This window comes from Pyrus communis, chromosome 15 (genome assembly GCF_041283825.1).
Source record: "Pyrus communis isolate YQ-2024b chromosome 15, ASM4128382v1, whole genome shotgun sequence".
NCBI classification, from domain to species: domain Eukaryota; kingdom Viridiplantae; phylum Streptophyta; class Magnoliopsida; order Rosales; family Rosaceae; genus Pyrus; species Pyrus communis.
The window spans coordinates 4,683,520-4,703,716 of NC_142579.1; the positions used below are offsets into that span (position 1 = coordinate 4,683,520).

General features: G+C 44.7%; 1 protein-coding gene across 1 annotated transcript; it reads left to right on the forward strand.

Moving 5' to 3' along the window:
• The first annotated feature begins 2,785 nt into the window (after positions 1-2,785).
• On the forward strand, positions 2,786-6,439 carry LOC137716721 (protein ECERIFERUM 2). The gene is made up of 2 exons (XM_068456103.2): positions 2,786-3,256; positions 5,436-6,439. Exons 1-2 carry the CDS (start codon positions 2,837-2,839, stop codon positions 6,312-6,314), a joined length of 1,299 nt encoding a protein of 432 aa, XP_068312204.2. The 5' UTR covers positions 2,786-2,836; the 3' UTR covers positions 6,315-6,439.
• The last annotated feature ends 13,758 nt before the right edge of the window (positions 6,440-20,197 follow it).

Here is a 20,197-nt window from a genome sequence, read left to right on the forward strand (position 1 = left end):
ATGTGATGGAGAAAGAAGAGAGCAAGGAATGTAGAAACAAATTTGTATGTGAAATATAATGTCACAATAGGTATTTATAGGCATCAAAGCACTCTTGAGTCATTTCATTTTAGTTGAAGATATACAATCTTTCTTAATAGTGTTGACCCAAAAGATATATCTTCTATTTAGAATTTTCAGAAAATAAATATCATCATGTATTTTAACTAAAAGTTGCAACCAATCAACAAAATATACAACAGTAAAAAGTTGAATGAAGCCCAACCTTTTGTAAAGGTAGCCGCCCGTACACTTGCTGCACCCTTTGTCTATTATACACACACATACTGCACAATGCTGCGCCAAGTCTATATATATATATATATATATAAAATAAATTTATATATTTATTATTGAAATCTCTAACAGTTCTGCTATGACCAGTTTGAAAATTCCAGTTTCTTTGTACTGGATTTTTATCATCAATAATTTAATACCGTTGTCTTAAAAAATAGTTTGGGTGTAACAACAAAGTAATTAAAATAATAATTAAATATGAAATAAAAGTACACTTTCATGTAAAACCACTGACAAATTAAATTCCAACAATTTCACGTAAGTAGTTGAGCATTCATCATTCCGTCGACTCTCAGAACCACCATTTTGTGCAATGAGGTGCGCTTTTTCACCCTAAAAAGCTCATCGACACCGCACATGCATGTATACTGTATAGGTTAGCATGGCGATAGGAGGAAGAAACAGCAAACTCAAAGGTTACCAGCTGAATCATTTTTTAAATACAAACATATTACTACTCAAAGTTACATGAAGGAGAGAATATAGAGTTTACACAGGTGAGTAGCAGTAAGTCAAAGAGGAAGGCTCTATCCACCGCTGAGCCGGCTGCACTGTTCAGAAGGCAATAGTTCTTATTCAGGTGAGCATGCGTGGTAGATAGATAGAAAGAGGACGAAACAGACAACAAAAAAAGTAAAACTGGACGAACAATGCATATTAAAGGGCATATTATTGATGTGGGGGACATATCCTGTATGAGGCAAGTTTCCTCTGGCCAACAGAAGCCGCAACAAACGCAAGAATATTTAAAAGATGCTGATCAGTCCTAGCTGTGAACTTATCTGATCTTTGTATTTTGGATTAATCTATTTATCACTTGTAATTATCACTTGTATTATCTGTTTATTATACAAGAGTTTGTTCTACATCAAACTCTCTTTTGTAATCTCTATATAAGTATTATCACTTTTATTATCCCTTGAGTATGATTTTGCTCGGTGAACATTCCTTCTGTATATTCATCCTTATATAGAGATTACAAAAGAGAGTTTGATGTAGAACAAACTCTTGTATAATAAACAAATAATACAAGTGATAATTACAAGTGATAAATGGATTAATCCAAAATACAAAGATCAGATAAGTTCACAACTAGGACTGATCAGCATCTTTTAAGTATTCTTGCGTTTGTTGCGGCTTCTGTTGGCCAGAGGAAATATTTGAATTTCCTTTTGGCGGGCTGGATGGTTTATCACTAGCTACATTTATTAGGCGGCAAATTCTTTGTTTTTTTAGTGCTTTTGTTTTTCTTTTCCTTTTTGGTTTGTTTTCAGCTTATGCGGTCTCGTTAAATTCTTATGTCTAAGAAACACGAGAACCAAACACTTAAACAATAATTAGCGATTACAATTTTAAAATGGTGATGGTCAATTGAAGTCTATACAAGTGCATGCATCAGTTAAGTTAACGATTTTTTTGACCAACTTGATATATTGGGGTGATATAAGACACGAGATGGAAGCAAAGTTACACGGTTACAATTTAAGATGAGGAAAGTGGAAAATTTTGACATAGCACTGGAGACATGTAAAATATAAACAAATAAAATAGAGCCACTTGATTTCCACGAGTCCCGTTTGACCTAGATTTCATGGTATGAGAAAATGATTAGAGTCATTCACCATTCGATTTTAATTTAACTGCGAAGGAAAACTACAATAGAAGTTAAATGACCACTTGCCATTAAATTAAACAGCGAGTAACCACAATCCTTGGACCATGACATCTAGAAGAAAGGAATTATTTTTTGTACTATTTTTCTCTCTCTCTCCACAACTTTGTGTATTTCTAGCATTTAGATTGAATAATCAAACGCTGATCAATAGACAAAAATAAACAAGAGTACGAGAAAAAAAAAATCTTGTGTTAAAATCATTTTCTTAAGTAGATTAATATAGGACATATCCTTGGATATTTATGGAAGTAAGGAACATATCCCACCCCCTTGTGTATAATGTACTTTCATTGTATAAGTTTTATAATCGGAATTGTTCCGTTTTTCAATCTTCATGTGAAGATCAACTCTACAAAAAACCATTGACTTGGAGATATTTTGTGCATCCAAAAGTACAGAAAAATCAACTATGAGAAACCAAGTAACATATTCATGATGAACCATACATTTATTTGATACACATACATGACCAAACAATCACCAATTCGAATAAGTTTTTTATAGGGATGACCTTAAAGCTAAGACTAAAAAAATTAAACGGTTCAGATTATGAAAGATACGGTGAAATAGGTTATTCGCAATGGATAGAATATGTGCAATCTTCGTAAAAATTGCAAGTAATATCCATTAATAAAATTATATGGCCATGTCACGGTCCCTCTGAACATCGTTCTCGAAGGGAAGATGGCCCAAAAGTTAAAGCATATCCAGCTGCAAAATTAGTTGACAATAAATGCTACCAATATATATCGATATATATTCTCCCTATCAAGCTAGTTCCTTCTCAAGAGGTTTCATTAAACTAGTCCACTTTGTAATTCCACAATGGTTTCAACAACCAGCTTGAGGCTCTCATCGGTTGTTCCAGCTACAATGACAAGTGATGAAAACAAGGTCCATGAGCTCACCAACATGGACTTGGCCATGAAGCTTCACTACATCAGAGGGGTCTACTTCTTCAAGAGCGAGGCAGTTGAGGGGCTCACAATTTATGACTTGAAGAAACCTATGTTCGAGCTCCTGCAGCTCCACTTCACTGCCTCTGGGAGGATCCGGAGATCCGAAACGGGCAGGCCGTTCATCAAGTGTAACGACGGCGGTGTGAGAATTGTAGAAGCGCGTTCTGAAGAAACAGTTGATGAATGGTTTGCCAGGGCTGTGAAGGACTCTTCTCTCTTTGATGGTCTTGCTTATAATCAATCCCTTGGTCCTGATCTTGGTTACTCTCCTTTGGTCTTTTTACAGGTAATAACCATACGATGTACTTGTTTTAGCTCATCCTTTGTTCTTGGTATTTCAGTATATGTGCATGCTATTTGTTAATTCAACAAAAATTGTATAAATCCAATACAGCAAAAATATTTGTGTTTCTAAATTTCTAGATGTTGGTGCCAACTCAATCATAACTGGAGTTGGCGTGTAGAGGAGAAAATCTCTCATTCATTCTTTCAAGCACAATTATAGTGGCATCTGACGCGTATTTAAACTAACCTAAATAATAGATTAATTTAAGCACGAATCGATTGTAATAATATATGCAAATATGAGGTCGATCCCACATGAATTGCTTTAACACCAATTTAACCGATTAATCACATTAGACTTAATTAAACAAACAAAGGATAGATTGAGTTGAATAATTGAGTAATTTATTAAGACTAAAATTAACAAGAAAAAGAAAAGACAATTAATTAGAATAAACACACGACACAAGAAGAAATTGAGGAACAATGGAAGTCTAAGGTTATGAATCCACCAACAACAATCCTATTTACTTTTCCTAGAGCCAACTACTATCCAATTACCATGCCAATGTTAAAGGTTCATCTTTCTAAGATATGAATTAATATGTGGTTAGGCATCAACTCTAGTATCTCTACATGATTATTATATCCTATTGGTTACGCATACAATTAAACAAATAAAAACCCATTAAGTGTAGAAGAATCATGTCAACCAAGTAGGACTAGCTTGATATTGGTCATCCTCACTAGTTTGTCTACTCTTCTTAATCTTATTTCCAATAAACCTAATTGATTGGTCATCCTCATAGATTTATATAAATATCTAGATGTAAAATTCCTAAAGGTGATCAGTTATTAGAAATCCGAATCTAGAATAAAATACCCACAAAGATTAAGAATATAACATGGCATATAATCGGATAATAATTAACAAAGTATTTCGCAAATATTCATGTCATGGCTTCATCATAAACCTTAGAAAATAACGTAGTTACATATAGAAATAAAAATAAAATAAAGATAGAACCCATAGTACATGGCAAAGCACATCTCTAAGCTCTTCTTTGTGAATTATAAGCTCTTCTTTGCGAATTATGGAGATGGTGAATGGTGTAGTGTTGTGATGGTATCGGGGATGCGGGGGTATGTAGAGAGATCTTAGGGACCTTATTTATACTAGAAAAACCCTAAAAGGTCAGGGAGAAACTCTTCTAAATAAAACAAACTCCTAAACAATTAATGATACAAACTAGGAAAGAATCCTTCTTGGCTTGGGAACACGTCATCTGTCTTGCATGCCAGTTTTGGGGTTGATTTATCTTCTGGAAAATTCTGTAAAAATATGGGAAACGTAGCTTTATCTCTTATCTTTCCAAATATATATCGCATGCCACTAAGAAAAATCGGGAAAGCCTTCAAATCTTCATTCTCCCACAGCTGCACAATTCTGACGGGAAAACAACTTCTGCGGGATTGATTTGTAAAACTGGAATAAATGGCTCCAGGAAAAATTATGAAATTTGGACACAACGATCTTCAGCCTCTTAGCTTCCTTCTCCAATTGCCTTGCATCAAAACTCCTCCGGAAAGTCGAATTATCACAAAAAACGTTCTAAGTGCTCAGATTGGCTGAAACTGAGAAAATGAAAGTAATAAAGTTCTTTTAAGACCAATTCCTTAACAAAACTTAGGGATAATTCCTATCAAAATATGTAAATAATGCACCTATCAGCATCTACTCCAGTTGCAATTAGTAGAAACTAATAGGAGAGAGAAGCAAAGGAAAAATAAATCATAACACTTCATTGTGATTGATTGAAGTCATGACGATGTGGAGTCGTGGTTTTAAGAGAGAATCTGTCATTTAGGCTGGGAGTACAATCATATAATATACAAGTAACGTATAATTAGTAGCTACAATGATATGAGTTATACACGTCTTTTTTTCATAATTATCTAATTGTGTATGTGTGATAAGTGCATGCCAGAAATAGGCGTAAATCACAATCGCTACGTGGAACTTTTGACAGAGACCTGATTACACAAGTTTTGTTATTTTCAACCATATTGATTAGATGATCTGCAGGGAAAGGGTCTGGACTTTAGACTAATTAGGAACAAATGAATCCTCTTTGCACATATTTACATGGTCGTTTTTTCATGTGGTAATTTGCAAGCAGTTCACTTGGTTCAAATGTGGAGGAATGGCAGTGGGACTCAGCTGGGCTAACGTCCTTGGAGATGCATTTTCTGCCTCCGCCTTCATGAACATGTGGGGGAAGATCATGGCCGGTCACGTGTCGCGGAAGCTCCTCCACGTGCCACCTCCCGGAAAACGTGAATTCCCATCACTTTCTTCGGTTCCCAAAACACCATTTTCTCTGAAAAGGGTTGATCCAGTAGGTGATTACTGGGTGACACCCAACAATTACAAGATGAGGAAACACATTTTTCATGTTTCTGCTGAGAAACTTGATCATTTGCTCTCAAACATTTATTGTCCTCCAAGCAACCAATCGGCAAAAGTCTCCTCACCTTTTGAAGTTCTTTCTGCTATCATATGGAAAACCTTGTCAAAGATCAAGGAAAGCTCGGAGCAGATAACAAGAGTGACAATTTGTACCAAAAATGCGCACAAAGGGGAATTCGAAATTCGGACTAATGACATGGTGTGGAGCACAGTTGAAGCAAATTTCTTGGTCGCAGAAGCTGAAGTGTCAGATTTGGTAGAGCTGATTGTGAACAAAAGGGCAGAAGAGAATGGTGCAATTGAGGAGATGACAGGGAGGGAGGAGGGCGGGATTAATTCGGACTTCATAGCTTACGGAGCAAAACTTACATTCATGAACTTGGAAGAGGCAGAGATTTATAGGCTTGAATTGAAGGGACAAAAACCAGTTTATGCAAATTATGGTGTTAGTGGGGTTGGTGATGAAGGGCTGGTTTTGGTGCTTCCTGCAAGTACTCATAACGTCGGTCGATTACTGAGTGTGGTCCTGCCTGAAAATCAACTTGCACAGCTCAAAAGTGAGCTCCAAAGGAATTGGAGTATTGCTTGAAAATCAATACGGTTAGTTAAATCAGCAAAAGAAAGAAAATTGATTTGCTTTCGATTGATAACTCGTAACTGCTGCATATGTTATGCAGAGAAGTTAAAGAGAAATGAAAAGAAATTACAATATCATTTTTAGTTAATAAGTTGGTATTAAACTTAATACCAAACCAGCTATCAGATACATCAAATTAAGCACAAAAATAAAAAGTAGACCCTCAAACTTAAAAAAGTGTGACTGAAGCCAGCAAAGGGCCCAACACACAACCAAATAAACAAAAAAAACTCAAGTAATTTACATCCCTACCATCACCATGCCACCAGAGGTCCTCCACCACACGGCAGCCTAAATTCTGACCAAACAAAGGCGAAGGCACAGAGCTCCACCATCCTTGAAACATCACCAAACAACCGCTGCTACCATACAAAAGAAGCCGATAAAGGCACACAAACGGACGGTGGTGGTGTAAACATCATAGCCGGAGCTCTACACACCATTCGGGAAATCCGCGTCAAAGCGCAGTGAAGAGATGTATCAAATTAAGATTGGTGTGAAAACATGGGAGATTGAGCGATTTGGTTGGATGTGAAAAGCTAAGAAATGGACACTGAAGCAGAAACGAAGCGGAAAGAATTAGGAGAAGTGGAAGGAAATCAGTTGACAGAAACATGGAAGAAGGGAATTAAGGACAGGTAAATGGAAGATTGGAACAGAAACAAGGTGAAGATCGGAGTTTAGGACTGCAAGGTGAAACAAAAGTAAACGAGATGGAGGATTTGTAATAATAGCAGGGTATACAGAAACAAAAAAGGAAGGAAACAAAGAAGAGACTGCCGCTGATCCTGGCCACACCTAGAGCCGACGGCCGAAGGAGAGTTGGATCAAGGAAAGTCCACACACAAACGGTGCGAAAATTTCTCACAGAGAGAACAGACCTCTCACCTTTACAGGAGAGAACCCAACTTAGTACTAGAATTTTAAAAGTTGTTTTTCTTTTTTTTGCCCAATAAATAAATTTTGTTAGGTTAGAAGTTAGATTAGCAACCGACGAGATTTGAACTCACGTTATCATACAAGAGTTCAACATTTTTCCACCATTGTGATAAAAAGCCATTTGCTTAAAAGCTGCTTTTAACTTACTAAACAAAATTAAAACGCCTTTATCACAAGTATGTCATGGCAAAACAGCTGCACCATTGAAAAGAATAGAAGAAGCTGACTATTGTTTTGATTATTTGAAAAAAGAAAAAAAATAAATTGCTCAAGAAAAACCATTGTTCATGCCGAAAAGTTACTATTCGAGCAAGAATTCACAAACCTGATTTTCTCCTCCAGTTCTTCGTCACCCCACGACATTAAGTCCCGAAACATGCTTGTGTACATGTGCCGAGTCCAAAGATTTAACCACATCCATCCACGGCTTGTCGATCATCAATAGATTACCTTGGAATAACTCCAAAAACCTTGACTGCAATTCGTTTTGCTCTTACTTTGATTGTCTGTTATGAGTTCTGTCAATTTATGTTTTCATGTCTGACCGCTTGGCCTGTCACTTTCATCGTCTTGATCATCGGGCATCACAAGGTCACTCCGGCACATTGCACTGGCACTATAAACAATAACTGCAAATGAACTTGAGGACGGTGGGAAAGAAAGCCTGATAACTTCGCCTGGAAATTCCGAAAAGCTCTTTTGCAGACATAGACAAGACTATACATATCATCTTGCAAGGACCAGTTTCCCAATTTTCTTTTCGTACCTTCTTGTTGACCCTAAAAATTACAACACCTACGTGGCGCGCAGGCCGAGTAACTAATAAGCTAACTACGTCCTTCGGTTGAATGCGGGGCGTGCCAACTCGTCGGCCGAGCCTGGCCGAGGAGTAAAATTTGTTGATGTAGCTTTGAGCGCGTTGCTGACTTCTTTAACTTGCGATTGCGACCGAGGAAGGAACACTCTCGGTCTCTGGGTTCTACAGCCTGAAGACAAGGCTGCTAATTCTGCGGAGTTCACAAATCGTCCGAGCCCGATTCGGTCACTATGATTATATTCGTGAGAGTATAAGCACGTCGAATCGAGACCAAGGTGTATGGGCACAGGTACTCGAACGTGATATATGTCTTGATGGTAAACGTAGTTCGGCCGTCGGAATGCCGAACCCTGAAACTCACCTGTGAGTATCCAATCATAAAACCACTCGGCGACCAGTACGCCGAGCAATGTGATTCGTAACACCTAACTATGCCGAGAAAGCTTAGCAAGGTGACCTCTGCCAACAAAGGTTCGAAAACCTTTCTCGACCGAGACTTGGATAGATAATCGGTCGACCTCGACGCAGTGCTGTTTATCCAAACTGAAGATGCTTCTCGGTCGGCTGATTCTGCGGCAGCAGTGCTGTTTATCCAAACTGAAGGTGCTCGCCGGGCGCTTCCACAGTGCTGTTTATCCAAACTGAAGGTGTGTCGGCAGAAAAAGAAAAGGAAAAATCTCAAGATGTTGAGAGGTTTTGCGCAGGGCAATTGTATGCTGATTTGAAGGTCTTCTCTGCTTGCATGATTTCTTGTATTTATAGTGTCCCATTCCTTGAAACCGACTCCGATTTGGATTGGGAGTCCTTGTCCCATTCCGCTTCTTCTTCGAACAAACCTACTCCTACTGGGATTCTGAATTTTCCTTCTTTTCTGGACTTCATTCCTTGCTGGTCGAGAATCCTAGTTGCACCGGGACTTCCTCGACCTTTCTATTTATCTGGACTACTTCTGATGGGATTTGGCCAACCCTGCCAGCTGGCCCGGGCCTTATTTATTCGGCCCATAGTATTTATCATCTCCTTGGGCCGAGCACATCCTGCTGCTCGACCCAGCAATAATATTTCGGGCCCAAACATTGCCCCCTTACTTCTGAGGTCGCCGACTGTTAACTCTTGGTCGGGCCTCGACCTTGAAGAAGCGAAAACGTTTACTGCCTTTTTTGAACTTTACTTAATGACCGTTATTCCTGCGCATTTATGAGGCATGATTGCACTTTCCTCGTTGCTCCCAAACCGTGGCCACGTGTCGATTCTCCGCCGCTCTTAAAACTTTCAATCATGGGCCTCGAAACCGTGCGCTAACCGGAACGTCCCATCCTCATTAATGCCTTAAAACTGGCGTCGCACGCAATCGTGCGTCCTGGATTTTCGACTCCTCGATCCCCTCTTCGCAGGTTCCCAAAATATCCGAAATGATTGAGCCCTTCCCGGTTAAATTTCCCCCCAATTTGAACCAGTGCTTTTTTGAATCCCAGACGTTTGATATTCATCCTGAAAAGCCTATAAATACCCATATTTCTGCCATTCGCCTTTTACGCTTTCAGAAATTCTAAAATTTCAATTTCCTCATTCTTGTTTGTCCCAATCAAACTTCCCAGTTCTTCCTTCTGCGATTTCTTCCCAGTTTTCCTTTCTGCAATTTCTTTTTCTTCCAATGGCCTCCTTTATCTCAAAACTTTCCGACGAAATCAACAAGTGCAAAGACTTCATCGATCGGAGCGCAATCAAAACCCTACGCTTCGAAAATGACATGGCCACGACTCATCAGATTCTGGGCCCCCTTTTCAGAGATGCCGTGCCGATGTCCATCACCACCCTTCTCAAGGAGCAGTGCCTAGCACCCCTGCTTCAAGGGGTCGACTGGTCCAAATAGTGCTTGACTCGGCCTCAAGGAGCTTGGCCCTCGACCACCACAGCCTGGGCCGCCTGGGTGGATCGAATGAGATCATTCTTCGGCGAGGAGTGGAAAGCCCTCGGCATCTATGATGCCATCCTGCTCTCGACCATGGAGATTGCCATGGACAAAGAGCTGCTTATGGCGGCCTTGACCCTATGGTGTTCGGCCACCAACACCATGGTCCTTCCATTTGGACCCCTCGGCCCTACGATCCTCGACATCTCGGCCATTCTTGGGACTCCACCATCCGGCCTCCCAATCGATGCCGCTCTTTCTGGAAGCCCCTCCCTCCTCGACCTGAAGGCGCTTTTCGACGAGCGGGCTGTCGAAACGCTCAGCCGAGGCGGTCGGGAGCCTTCAAGAGAAGAAGTTCAGAAGCTTCATAAGAACTTCTTCAACTACAATACTCTGATTCTCCATTTCGCCGGCCGAGGCGATGAGAGTCTCAGGAAGGGAGAACATGAAGCCTTCCTCTTCTATTGGTACAACAAATTTATTTGTTGTACCAGGTCGAACAAGTGCTTGGTCGAGAATATGCCAGTGGCCCAGGCCCTGGCTAGTGGTCACTCTCTGGCGCTTAGCCCGGCTATTCTCGCCAACCTTTTTCGTTGCTTGGCCGAGACGACTGTCAACAAGATTGACCCGCACCAGAATGGGCCCCTCTGGGTTTTCCAACTCTGGCTGCAGGTCTATTTTTCCACTCTTCGGCCTGAGGTCCCCGCCTTCCAGCGCTCGGCCGCCCTCGGCCCCCAACTTGCCTCTCGACCGGCTCCTCCTCACCGGGCTGACGAGGTCCTCAAGCACTTTTTCAGTCTCGAAGTTCTTTCGGACGACGAGTTTTTGGTGTGCCGGCGCCAGGAGTACCCTGCGTCAATCGGGCTTCCGACGGCAACTTGGGCCTCGGCCGAGGACGCGGGCCTTCGTCAGTCTTGGGGGTCAATCGTACTGGCTCGCGACCTTCCCCTTGGTTGCGACGCTCGCCGAGCCGGTTGGGAGGTCTACCAGCCCCACTTTGTCGCCCGACAGCTCGGCTACCTCCAAGGTTGCCCTGTACCCCTGATCGTCTCTCGTTCCCTCCTGAGCCGGGGACGTCTTTCTGGTTCTTCCGAGAGGGAGTGCCGGACGATGAAGCAGGAGTTTCAGGAGCGGTGCAAGAAGTTCCGTCTTCGGCCAACCGTTCCGGAATCCTTGGGCACCGATACGTTTGGGGACTGGTGGGACGAGTACGCTGGCGACTTCTTCGTTGCCTCGGCCGAAGACGTGGTGAGCAAAGCGTTTGGTGACCGGCCCAGATCAGTGCCCTCGACTCAACCTAAGGAGTCGGTCCAAGGTATATTGTTGACTAATTGCTTTGCCAGTTCAGAAAAACTCACTTGTCTTTGTTTACTAATTGCTTTGCTATTTCAGGGGGTCGCGGGTCGAAAACTGTCGAGGTGGTCACCGCGGTGGCAAGGACGAAGAAGCTGGTGCCCAAGAAGGGGACCCTTGTCACCAAGCGGTCGGTCCCTGCCAAACGCCCCCACCAAGAGACTGAGCCGGCGGAAAAGACCCCTCGCCCTTCTAAACGCGTCAAGAAGTTGGCGAAGAAGGGCGACCGGGAAATTCATGTCGTCCCCAGTGACACTACTGGGACGCCTGCTCCTGCCGGCTCTCCAACTGTGCCGGCTACCCCGGCATCTCCAACCCCGAATCCTACAGCCGTCTCCCCGGCCGATCCAATCGTCGCACCTGCTCCAGCTTCGGAGCCGGTCGTGATACCTGAGGTGGGGAAGTCGACTGCGCCTGCCGAAGCACCCTTGTCTCCAACGGTCGTTTTGGAGGTATAATTCTGCTTGCACTTGCTTCTTTAGGTTTCTGGTCGTAACGCTAAATATTCTCTTTTTGTTCAGGATGTCGAGAGCGAGAGCGACGAGGTCCCGCTGCAGCACCGTCGTCGACCAGTTAGCTCTCCTCCCGTCCATCCTCCTCCGGTTGTCGAGGTGACTGTTCGACCGCGTTCTCCTGCGGCGGATCGTGGCAAGAGACCGATGGCCGATCCTGAGGCTACGGCCGAATCGCCGATCCATCCGCAGGATGAAGATCCCCCCATTCCTCCACAGGAAGTCTCTTCGGCCTTCGTGAGTCTCGCTTTTTATTGTGCTGATTTTTTTTGTGTGGCACATGTTTTTAAAAGATTATTAAATGTCAGGTGCCCGAACATTCATATCACCGGCAATTTTATGCGCCGAGGGGCGCTGTCTATATTTCATGGCCGCCATCGTGGCCATCTAATGTAGATGACCTCCATCGGCCGCGTGAATTGCGTAGCGGTCTAAGGCACTGGGCTCGGCCATTAAGTTCCCTGGGTTCGAGCAATGACCCAGAGGGCATGGCCGAAGTCTCCTCTCGGCAGGTCTAAAACACTTCCCCTTTTTTTTATGCATTATATCACGACGTCTTCTTTCTTTCTCAAAGTTTTCCTTTTACGTGCAGCCGTCGTGGGAAGTGGAGCTTGACGCTCTTCTTCAGAGCACGACAGGTGAGGCCGGCTCCTCTGCAGCTCCGGCCGAATCGGCGGGAGCCACGCCAGCCGAAGTCTTCGTGAAGCTGCACGAAGTCTTGTCTCTGACTGCCTCCCAAGCTCTCCGGTGCAAGGGCCTTGATTCTGTTGGAGAGTGTCTCAATGACCTCGCCAGTGGCGGTCACCTGAGCCCGGAGGGTATCTCATTCTTTACCGATCTCCTGGAGCGGACTCGGCAACACTTTCTCATCTTCGAGCGAGCCTTACAAGCCGAGGACGATTTGAAGGTGGCCAAGGTCGCGCATGAGGCTGGTCGAGTAGAGATGAAGGCGATCAAGGCGAAGAAAGCCAAGCTGACCGAGTTTGATCGTCAGATTTCTGACCTTCAACGTCAAATCTCTGACCTTCGACGGCAAAAGTCGGATGCTGCTTCTGACCTGGAGAAAGACTTTGAGGCCAACAAAGGTCGGCTGACGGCCTTCGCTGCCGGTGCACGGCGTATCCAGCAACTGCAGTGTAACAAGAAGACACGGCAGGCTGAGATAATTTTGAGCGAAGCGAAGTGGCTGGAGCTGAAGGCTGCCCTTGAGACTTTCCTCCCCTCGACCCCTTAGGACTTCACCATTGTATTTGTATTTGTTCTTGTAAAGATTTTTGCTATTAATACAATGGTCGTTTTGCTCTTAATACAATGGTTGCTTTGTTATTAATACAATGGCCTTACTCCTGCATTTCCCATGTAATTGGATAGTACTTCTTTAAAAACTTTCCATTAATCGGCAACTTATGAACTGAACCCGTCCGATCTCTTAAATGATATGCTCCCTTGCCGAGGACTTTGTGAACGATGAATGGTCCTTCCCAATTTGGCGACCACTTACCAAATCTGGGGTCTTTAATCCCAACAGGCAACACAGTTTGCCAAACCAATTCTCCTTCGCCAAACGTTTTTTGTCTTACACGCTGATTATACGCTCGCTCGGCGATTTTCTTTTGTGCTATTAACAAGTTAACTGCATCGATTCGACTTTCTTCTAAGTCTTCTAATTCTTGTCGCATCGCTTGACTATATTCAATACTGTATAAATCACTCTGCTCGATTACTCGCAACGAACTTATACTCAATTCGACCGGTAACACGGCGTCGTGTCCATAGGTTAACGCGTAAGGAGTGGTTCCAGTGGCCGACCGAGGTGAAGTTCGGTATGCCCATAATGCTTCACTTAACTTCAAATGCCACAAACCAGGTTTCTCTTTTACCATTTTTTCAAGGATGCCGATCAACACTTTGTTGCTTGCCTCGGCTTGTCCGTTTGCCTGTGGGTAGTACGGCGTAGATTGCTCGAGTCGGATATTCAATCTTGCCGCGTATTCCCTAAACCTATCGGCCGTAAATACAGTGCCATTATCAGTTATGATCGTTTCTGGTACGCCGAATCCGGTCACAATATTCTCCTCTACGAAGTTGCATACTTCTTTAGCCGTTAATTCGGCGTATGACCTTGCCTCGACCCACTTAGTGAAATAGTCAGTTGCTACAATTATCCATGCGTGTTTCGCTGCCCCCGATGATGGCGTAATTTTGCCAATTACATCCATTGCCCAACCCCTGAACGGCCATGGTTTAGTAACCGAGTGTAGCAATTCGGCCGGGGCTCTCTGAACGGGTCCATGAATCTGGCATGATACGCATCTCCGCGCATATTCGATGCAATCCTTTAATATATTGGGCCAAAAATAACCGTGTCGTCGGAGCAACCAACGCATCTTTCGTCCAGATTGGTGCGCTGCGCAAATTCCTTCATGTACCTCGGCCATTACTTGGGCAGCCTCGTGTGGGCCGAGGCACAATAGTAGTAAACCATCTTCGCCCTTGCGATATAATTCATTTTGATATGACACGTAATTCGTCGCGAGCATCTTCGTTCTTCGGTCGTGTTTCCCATTGGGGTTATTGAGGTACCGTAACATCGTCTTTCTCCAATCATCCGGCTCTACTTCGACGGCGCATACTTCTATGGGATCTCCTCGTTCTAACATGGATGGGAGCGACATCACCCTTGTACGTATTACGTGCGTGCGTTGGAGAGTTTGCTGATTAATCAAAACGGGGTACGAGCGTTGACCTGTGTTCGCAATTTCCATAATTCGACTTAGTTTGCCCCCCATGAGTTGTGCTCCAGAGGCGATCTGGGCGAGTTCGTCGGCGTCAGTATTGTGGATACGTGAAATGTGTTCAAATGTGATTTGGTCGAACGACTCGGCCAGGTAAGTGGCGACCATGTGATAGGGAGCTAAAGTACAACTCATGCAACGAAACACGCCGTTCAGTTGGTTAATCACAAGTTCGGAATCTCCAAGGACGAGAACGCGGGAGGCCCGCAGATCGTGTAAAACATGGAGGCCGATAATGAGGGCTTCATATTCGGCCTGGTTATTGGTGCAGCTGAAATCTAACTTGAGAGAAAAACACCATCGGTAGTGGTCAGGCGGCTGAATTGCGATGCCGACACCTGCCGAGGTCGAAGTACTGGAACCATCAAAATGCATAGTCCAATGGTTATCGCGTGTGGTGACGAAACCGATGTCGACCTCGCCCCCCTCAAGACCATAAGGGGATGGGTGTTGTGCCAGGAAGTCGGCGAGGGCTTGCCCCTTGACGGCCTTTTGGGGTACATACTGAAGGCTGAACTCGGATAAGGCGAGTGTCCATTTCCCAATTCGGCCTTTGACCATAGGCCGAGTCAGCATGTAACGAATTACGTCGGTTTGGGCGATGACCTGCGTAACTGTGGGGAGCATGTAATGCCGAAGCTTGGATGCGGCGAAAAACAACGCTAAGCAGAGTTTTTCGACAGGGGAATAATTAAGTTCTGGTGAATTCAGGTTTCGGCTAAGGTAAAAGATAGCTTGTTCGCGGCCGACGTTGTTATCTTGTGCGAGTAGGCACCCAATGGATTCAAAAGCTGCCGAAATGTACAATTTAAGGGGTTTGTTACGACAAGGTGGAACGAGCACAGGTGGGGTGGAAAGGGCCACCTTGATTTGTGTAAATGCAGCTTGATGCTCTTCGCGCCATTCAAATTGGTCGGTCTCCTTCAGTTTAAGGAGTGTAGAGAATGCTTTCATTTTACCGGCCGAATTGGCGATGAAACGACGGAGGAAATTGATCTGCCCGAGTAACGACTGAAGCTGTTTCTTTGTCGTCGGCGGTGGGGCGCTAATGATGGCGCGGGCTTTATTTTCGTCGACCTCGATGCCGCGATGGTGCACCAAAAATCCTAAGAAATTACCGGCCGAAACACCGAAAGCACACTTGGCCGGGTTCATCTTGAGGTTGTTTTTGCGCATGCGAAGGAATGCTTGCCTCAGGTGGTCCAGGTGTGTTTGACGACGTCTGGATTTTACGACCACATCATCGATATAAACTTCGACGATTGTACCGATTAAGTCGTGGAAGATCATATTCATGGCTCTTTGGTATGTGGCGCCAGCATTCTTGAGGCCGAAAGGCATGACTACCCATTCGTAAGTACCAAGTACCCCCGGGCAACGGAAAGCCGTCTTGTGGACGTCAGCTTTGGCGATGAAAATCTGGTTATAACCCGCATGACCGTCCATAAAAGATAGCAGTTCATGATTAGCTGCGGCATCAATTAATAAATCTGAGATCGGCATCGTATATTCATCCTTGGGAGTAGCCAGATTTAGATTACGGAAATCGATGCAAATGCGAAGGGCACCGTTTTTCTTTAATACGGGGACGATATTGGCCAACCATTCGACATACCGAGCGGTCCTAATAAACCCGACCTTTAGAAGCCGAACTAATTCTTCCTTAATGCCGAGTTGCACTTCGTTTGAAAATCGGCGAGGAGGCTGTCGAAAAGGCTTACACCCCTCCTTGATGCGTAGCTCATGCTCTACAAGGTTTCGGTCGAGGCCTGGCATCTCATGATAACTCCACGCGAAGCAATCTTTAAATTCGTGGAGTAGTTTACGGAGTTCGTCCTTCATGGACGAGGGGAGTAACGCACTAATAAACAATGTTCGAGGATCCTCGGCCGTTCCGACGTTCACTTCCTCTAACGGGTCCTTGACTTGAGGTCGATGGTCTTCGAGTTCGGCCGGCGCAGCCTGAACTTTATCGAAAGATAGAACGGGGCCGTTATCTGCTTCGGCCAGAAATTCGATTAAATTGACGCCAGAATGTGGTTGCTTGGTAATGGCGTACCAATGGGCCAGCAGACGTTCCATTGTAGATGAAACCGCAGCCTGACGCCGTTCTTGTGTGGTGTGCTCAATCATCGGTATTGATAACCAAGTTCGCCAAGCCAAGTCTCGCCGAATCCTGTTGGACAGTCTCGGCGCCGACCTCAATCACTTTTTGTACTGAAATTCTCGTCGGCCGTCCGTCCTCGTTAAGGCCTTGGAGGGTGATGTAGCCGACGTGATCATCATAATAGCGAGCCTGAATCATGTTGGTTTCAAATGGTTGGTTATCGGCCGGGTGGACTACGACCGATTTGCCATCCCAAAAGATGAGGACTTGGTATAGTGATGAAGGAATGCAACTGGTTTGGTGGATCCAGTCGCGGCCAAGTAATGCGTTATAATCCGTTTTGGAATCAATGACAAAGAATGCCGTCATGTGTTGACGACCGGCAATGCTAACTTCCAACGGGAGCACCCCTTTGGTCTGAGATTTGTCACCAACAAAGCTGCTCATAGTGATCCCTGACGGAATGAGTTCATTATCAGAACGGCGTAAAGCCTTCATGACGGATATTGGCATAATGTTGACTGTGGCTCCACAGTCGACAAATACTTTAGAAATGGGAAATCCTTCGATGTGAGCCGTGACGTACAACGGCTTCAGGTGTTGGAGATTAACCGAGGAGGAGCGGGGAAATAGCTCGGCCAAAGCTGCCTTGAGGTTATCTCCACTTTGGTTTTCTCGGTCGTCGTCGTTTGCGACGAAGTCTACCTGTGTGGCTTCTTCGGCAACTACGTCCCCGTCCAAGAAACTTGACTGGTGGATACTCGGTTGGAATTCAGCTGGTAAAACGTGTACCATACTAATCTCCATCTGTTCGAGGACCGAAGGGCCCATTGGGTCATGGTCGTCATCTTCCGGAGAACTATCTTCTGTAGCAGTCGTCGGAAAATCCTCGATCAAACTTTTGAGTTCCTCAGTAAGAGCCGGTATCTGAGACGTGGGAACCAAATTGAGTGCGGGTGAGCCATTTCCTTCGACGATGTGGACTGCCGAAGATTTACGTTGGTCCTTTGTTACACGGGCTCGTTCTTCATATGCAATACGGGCGTTCCTCGTGTCCAGATAAGTATCCAATCGTGCTATCCGTTTTTCCTCGTCGGCCGTGAGGCCGAAAAGCGATACGGCCGAGAAGACTTCGAAATGATAGCGTAAATGCTGAAGGTCTTCGAGCGAAAAGGGTAATTCGGCGGCGTCGATATCTGTATAAGGATCGACCTCAAAACCAAGGACCCGAGCCTCCCGTATATGTTGAAACCTAGCCTTAATGGCCGGGTCAGAAGTTTTCTGGATAATTTGCTCGGCATCAGGGCAAGTTAGCGCTAAGTCGAGGGCTTCCTGACATGCCTTGGGGAGTCCGTATAAGTCATTTGCGGAGTATTTCTTATGGAATTCTCGCATGTATTCCATGGATGCACCGAGGAATTGAGGGTGTAAGTTGCGCCGTATTTTGATAAACGGCTCGCGTAGTGGTGATGGAGAAAGTTTCCTTTCGGCCTCTTGTGTAAAGTACTCTAGACGAGCTCTCGTTTCCCCAGGCCGGAGAAGGATCTTAATACGTTTCTCAGCCTCCTCAATGGTGGTTTCGAAATCAGCATCCGCTACTTTCTTCCCTTTGGCTAACTCGGTCATGATAGTCGGGGTTGGCCGTTCGCTACTATCTTCCACGGCCTTTTTTGGTTGCCATTGATTGGCCGGGCTGGCCTGCGCTTCTCGTCGCCGAGCCATGCAATCTATCCGTTGACGACGACGTTTTTGGGATTTGGACAGTGCCGTATACAAACCAGTCGGAGAATTGTAACTGTACCAGCGTTGATCTGATGTCCTTGGTGGTTTGAAAGTTTTGCGATCGGCTGGTAATCCCGAACTGTTGGCATTGCGCGAGTAATAATCCTCATTATAGAAAGGTGCGTCGAAATCAAGACGCCGCCTGACCGAGGTCTGGTCTTTCGGCTGTACTTGTGGGCCGAGTCGTTCAAACACTTGACGTCGTGGACCTAATCCCTTTGATGATGTTGTAGGGGCCATGGGTGGTGTTGAAGATTTCTTCCCAGGTTCGACTGGTGTTTTACAATGGTCACATAACACCTTTGATCCACAAGTTCCGTCGGATTTTGACCTTGTCATCGACTCATCGGCGGGTTGCGCCGATTGTTCCGTTGGTGGTGCATTTGAAAAGATATCAAGCTTTAGTCTTGTTTGACCATTTTGTCGACGGATATGCTGCACCGGGACATATTCGGCCTTCCCTTTGTTTTTGGGAAGGTGAGCATCCACCATACCAATCGTTGTTGAAGGGAAAGGATTAACGTCGACCGCCATCTTTTCCGGAAATTTCAACTTTCCTTTTTCAATCCAGCTTTGAATTGTGCCCCGGAACACAACACAATTATTGGTTGCATGCTTATTAGAATTATGATATTTGCAGTATATCTTTCCTTTTAATTCATCGGCCTTAGGGATGGTATGCCCCGGCCGAAGCTTGATGATTTTTGCTGCCAATAATTGATCGAAAATTGCGTCAGCTTTGGTGATATCAAAAGTGTATACTTTTGATGACTTAGCCGTTTCCTCGGCGGTCAAACGTGTTTTGGCGTCTTTGGTATTTACTTGCGCCAAAGCCTTGCAAACATAGGGTTTGTCTATTATTATCTCGGCTGCATCCACACTAGCGTACTGAGGGTCTTCACTTTCGGCCGATGCATAGCTCACCGTGGGGTTCTTATACAACGTCCCCCGGGATGGTGACTTTGATATCTTCTCTTCTCGAAGCAGATACTCATATTGTTCGACGTGTTGAGCAAGTTCGTACATATCTCGAATATTTGCCCCCAGAAACTTCTTTTTGTATTCCACGTCTAATCCGTTGAGGGCGATCCTGACGAATTCTACTTCGGGGAGTGGCACTCGGCACCAATTCCTGGCCGATTTAAACCTTGTTAGGTATTCCATTGGAGATTCATCAGATGCTTGAGCCATCCTGGCCAAGGATGATACGGACATCTCCATCCCTGGCCGATAAAATTGTTCATGGAACTTTTCGACCAACTCTTCCCAACTCTGCACGGAGTTGGGTGGAAGATTAATGTACCAGGCGAAAGCTGAGCCTGTCAGTGAAAAGTTAAACAGTCGTAGTTTGTAAAAATCACTATTGATGTCCCCACACTGCGCTGTGAACCGAGCCACATGTTCTAGTGAGGATAATGATGATTCCCCGGCGAAGAGGCTGAAATCGGGGATCTTAAATCCTCGTGGGTATTCAAACCTTTCCACATAAGCTGGGTACGGGTGAATGAATTTTGGAAACTTCGGCCCTTTTTTTTAGGGCCGAATCAATCATTCTCTGGACTTCAGTCACGTTTATGGAAGCGACTTCTTCTCCCTGGCTTGGTCCCTCGGCTCTATT

Bases quoted from the DNA above. Each gene is read 5' to 3' on its own strand.
- LOC137716721 (XM_068456103.2), top strand. From the start codon at position 2,837: ATGGTTTCAACAACCAGCTTGAGGCTCTCATCGGTTGTTCCAGCTACA. The intron at 3,257-5,435 runs GTAATAACCATA...ATTTGCAAGCAG, and splicing joins CTCCTTTGGTCTTTTTACAG to TTCACTTGGTTCAAATGTGG.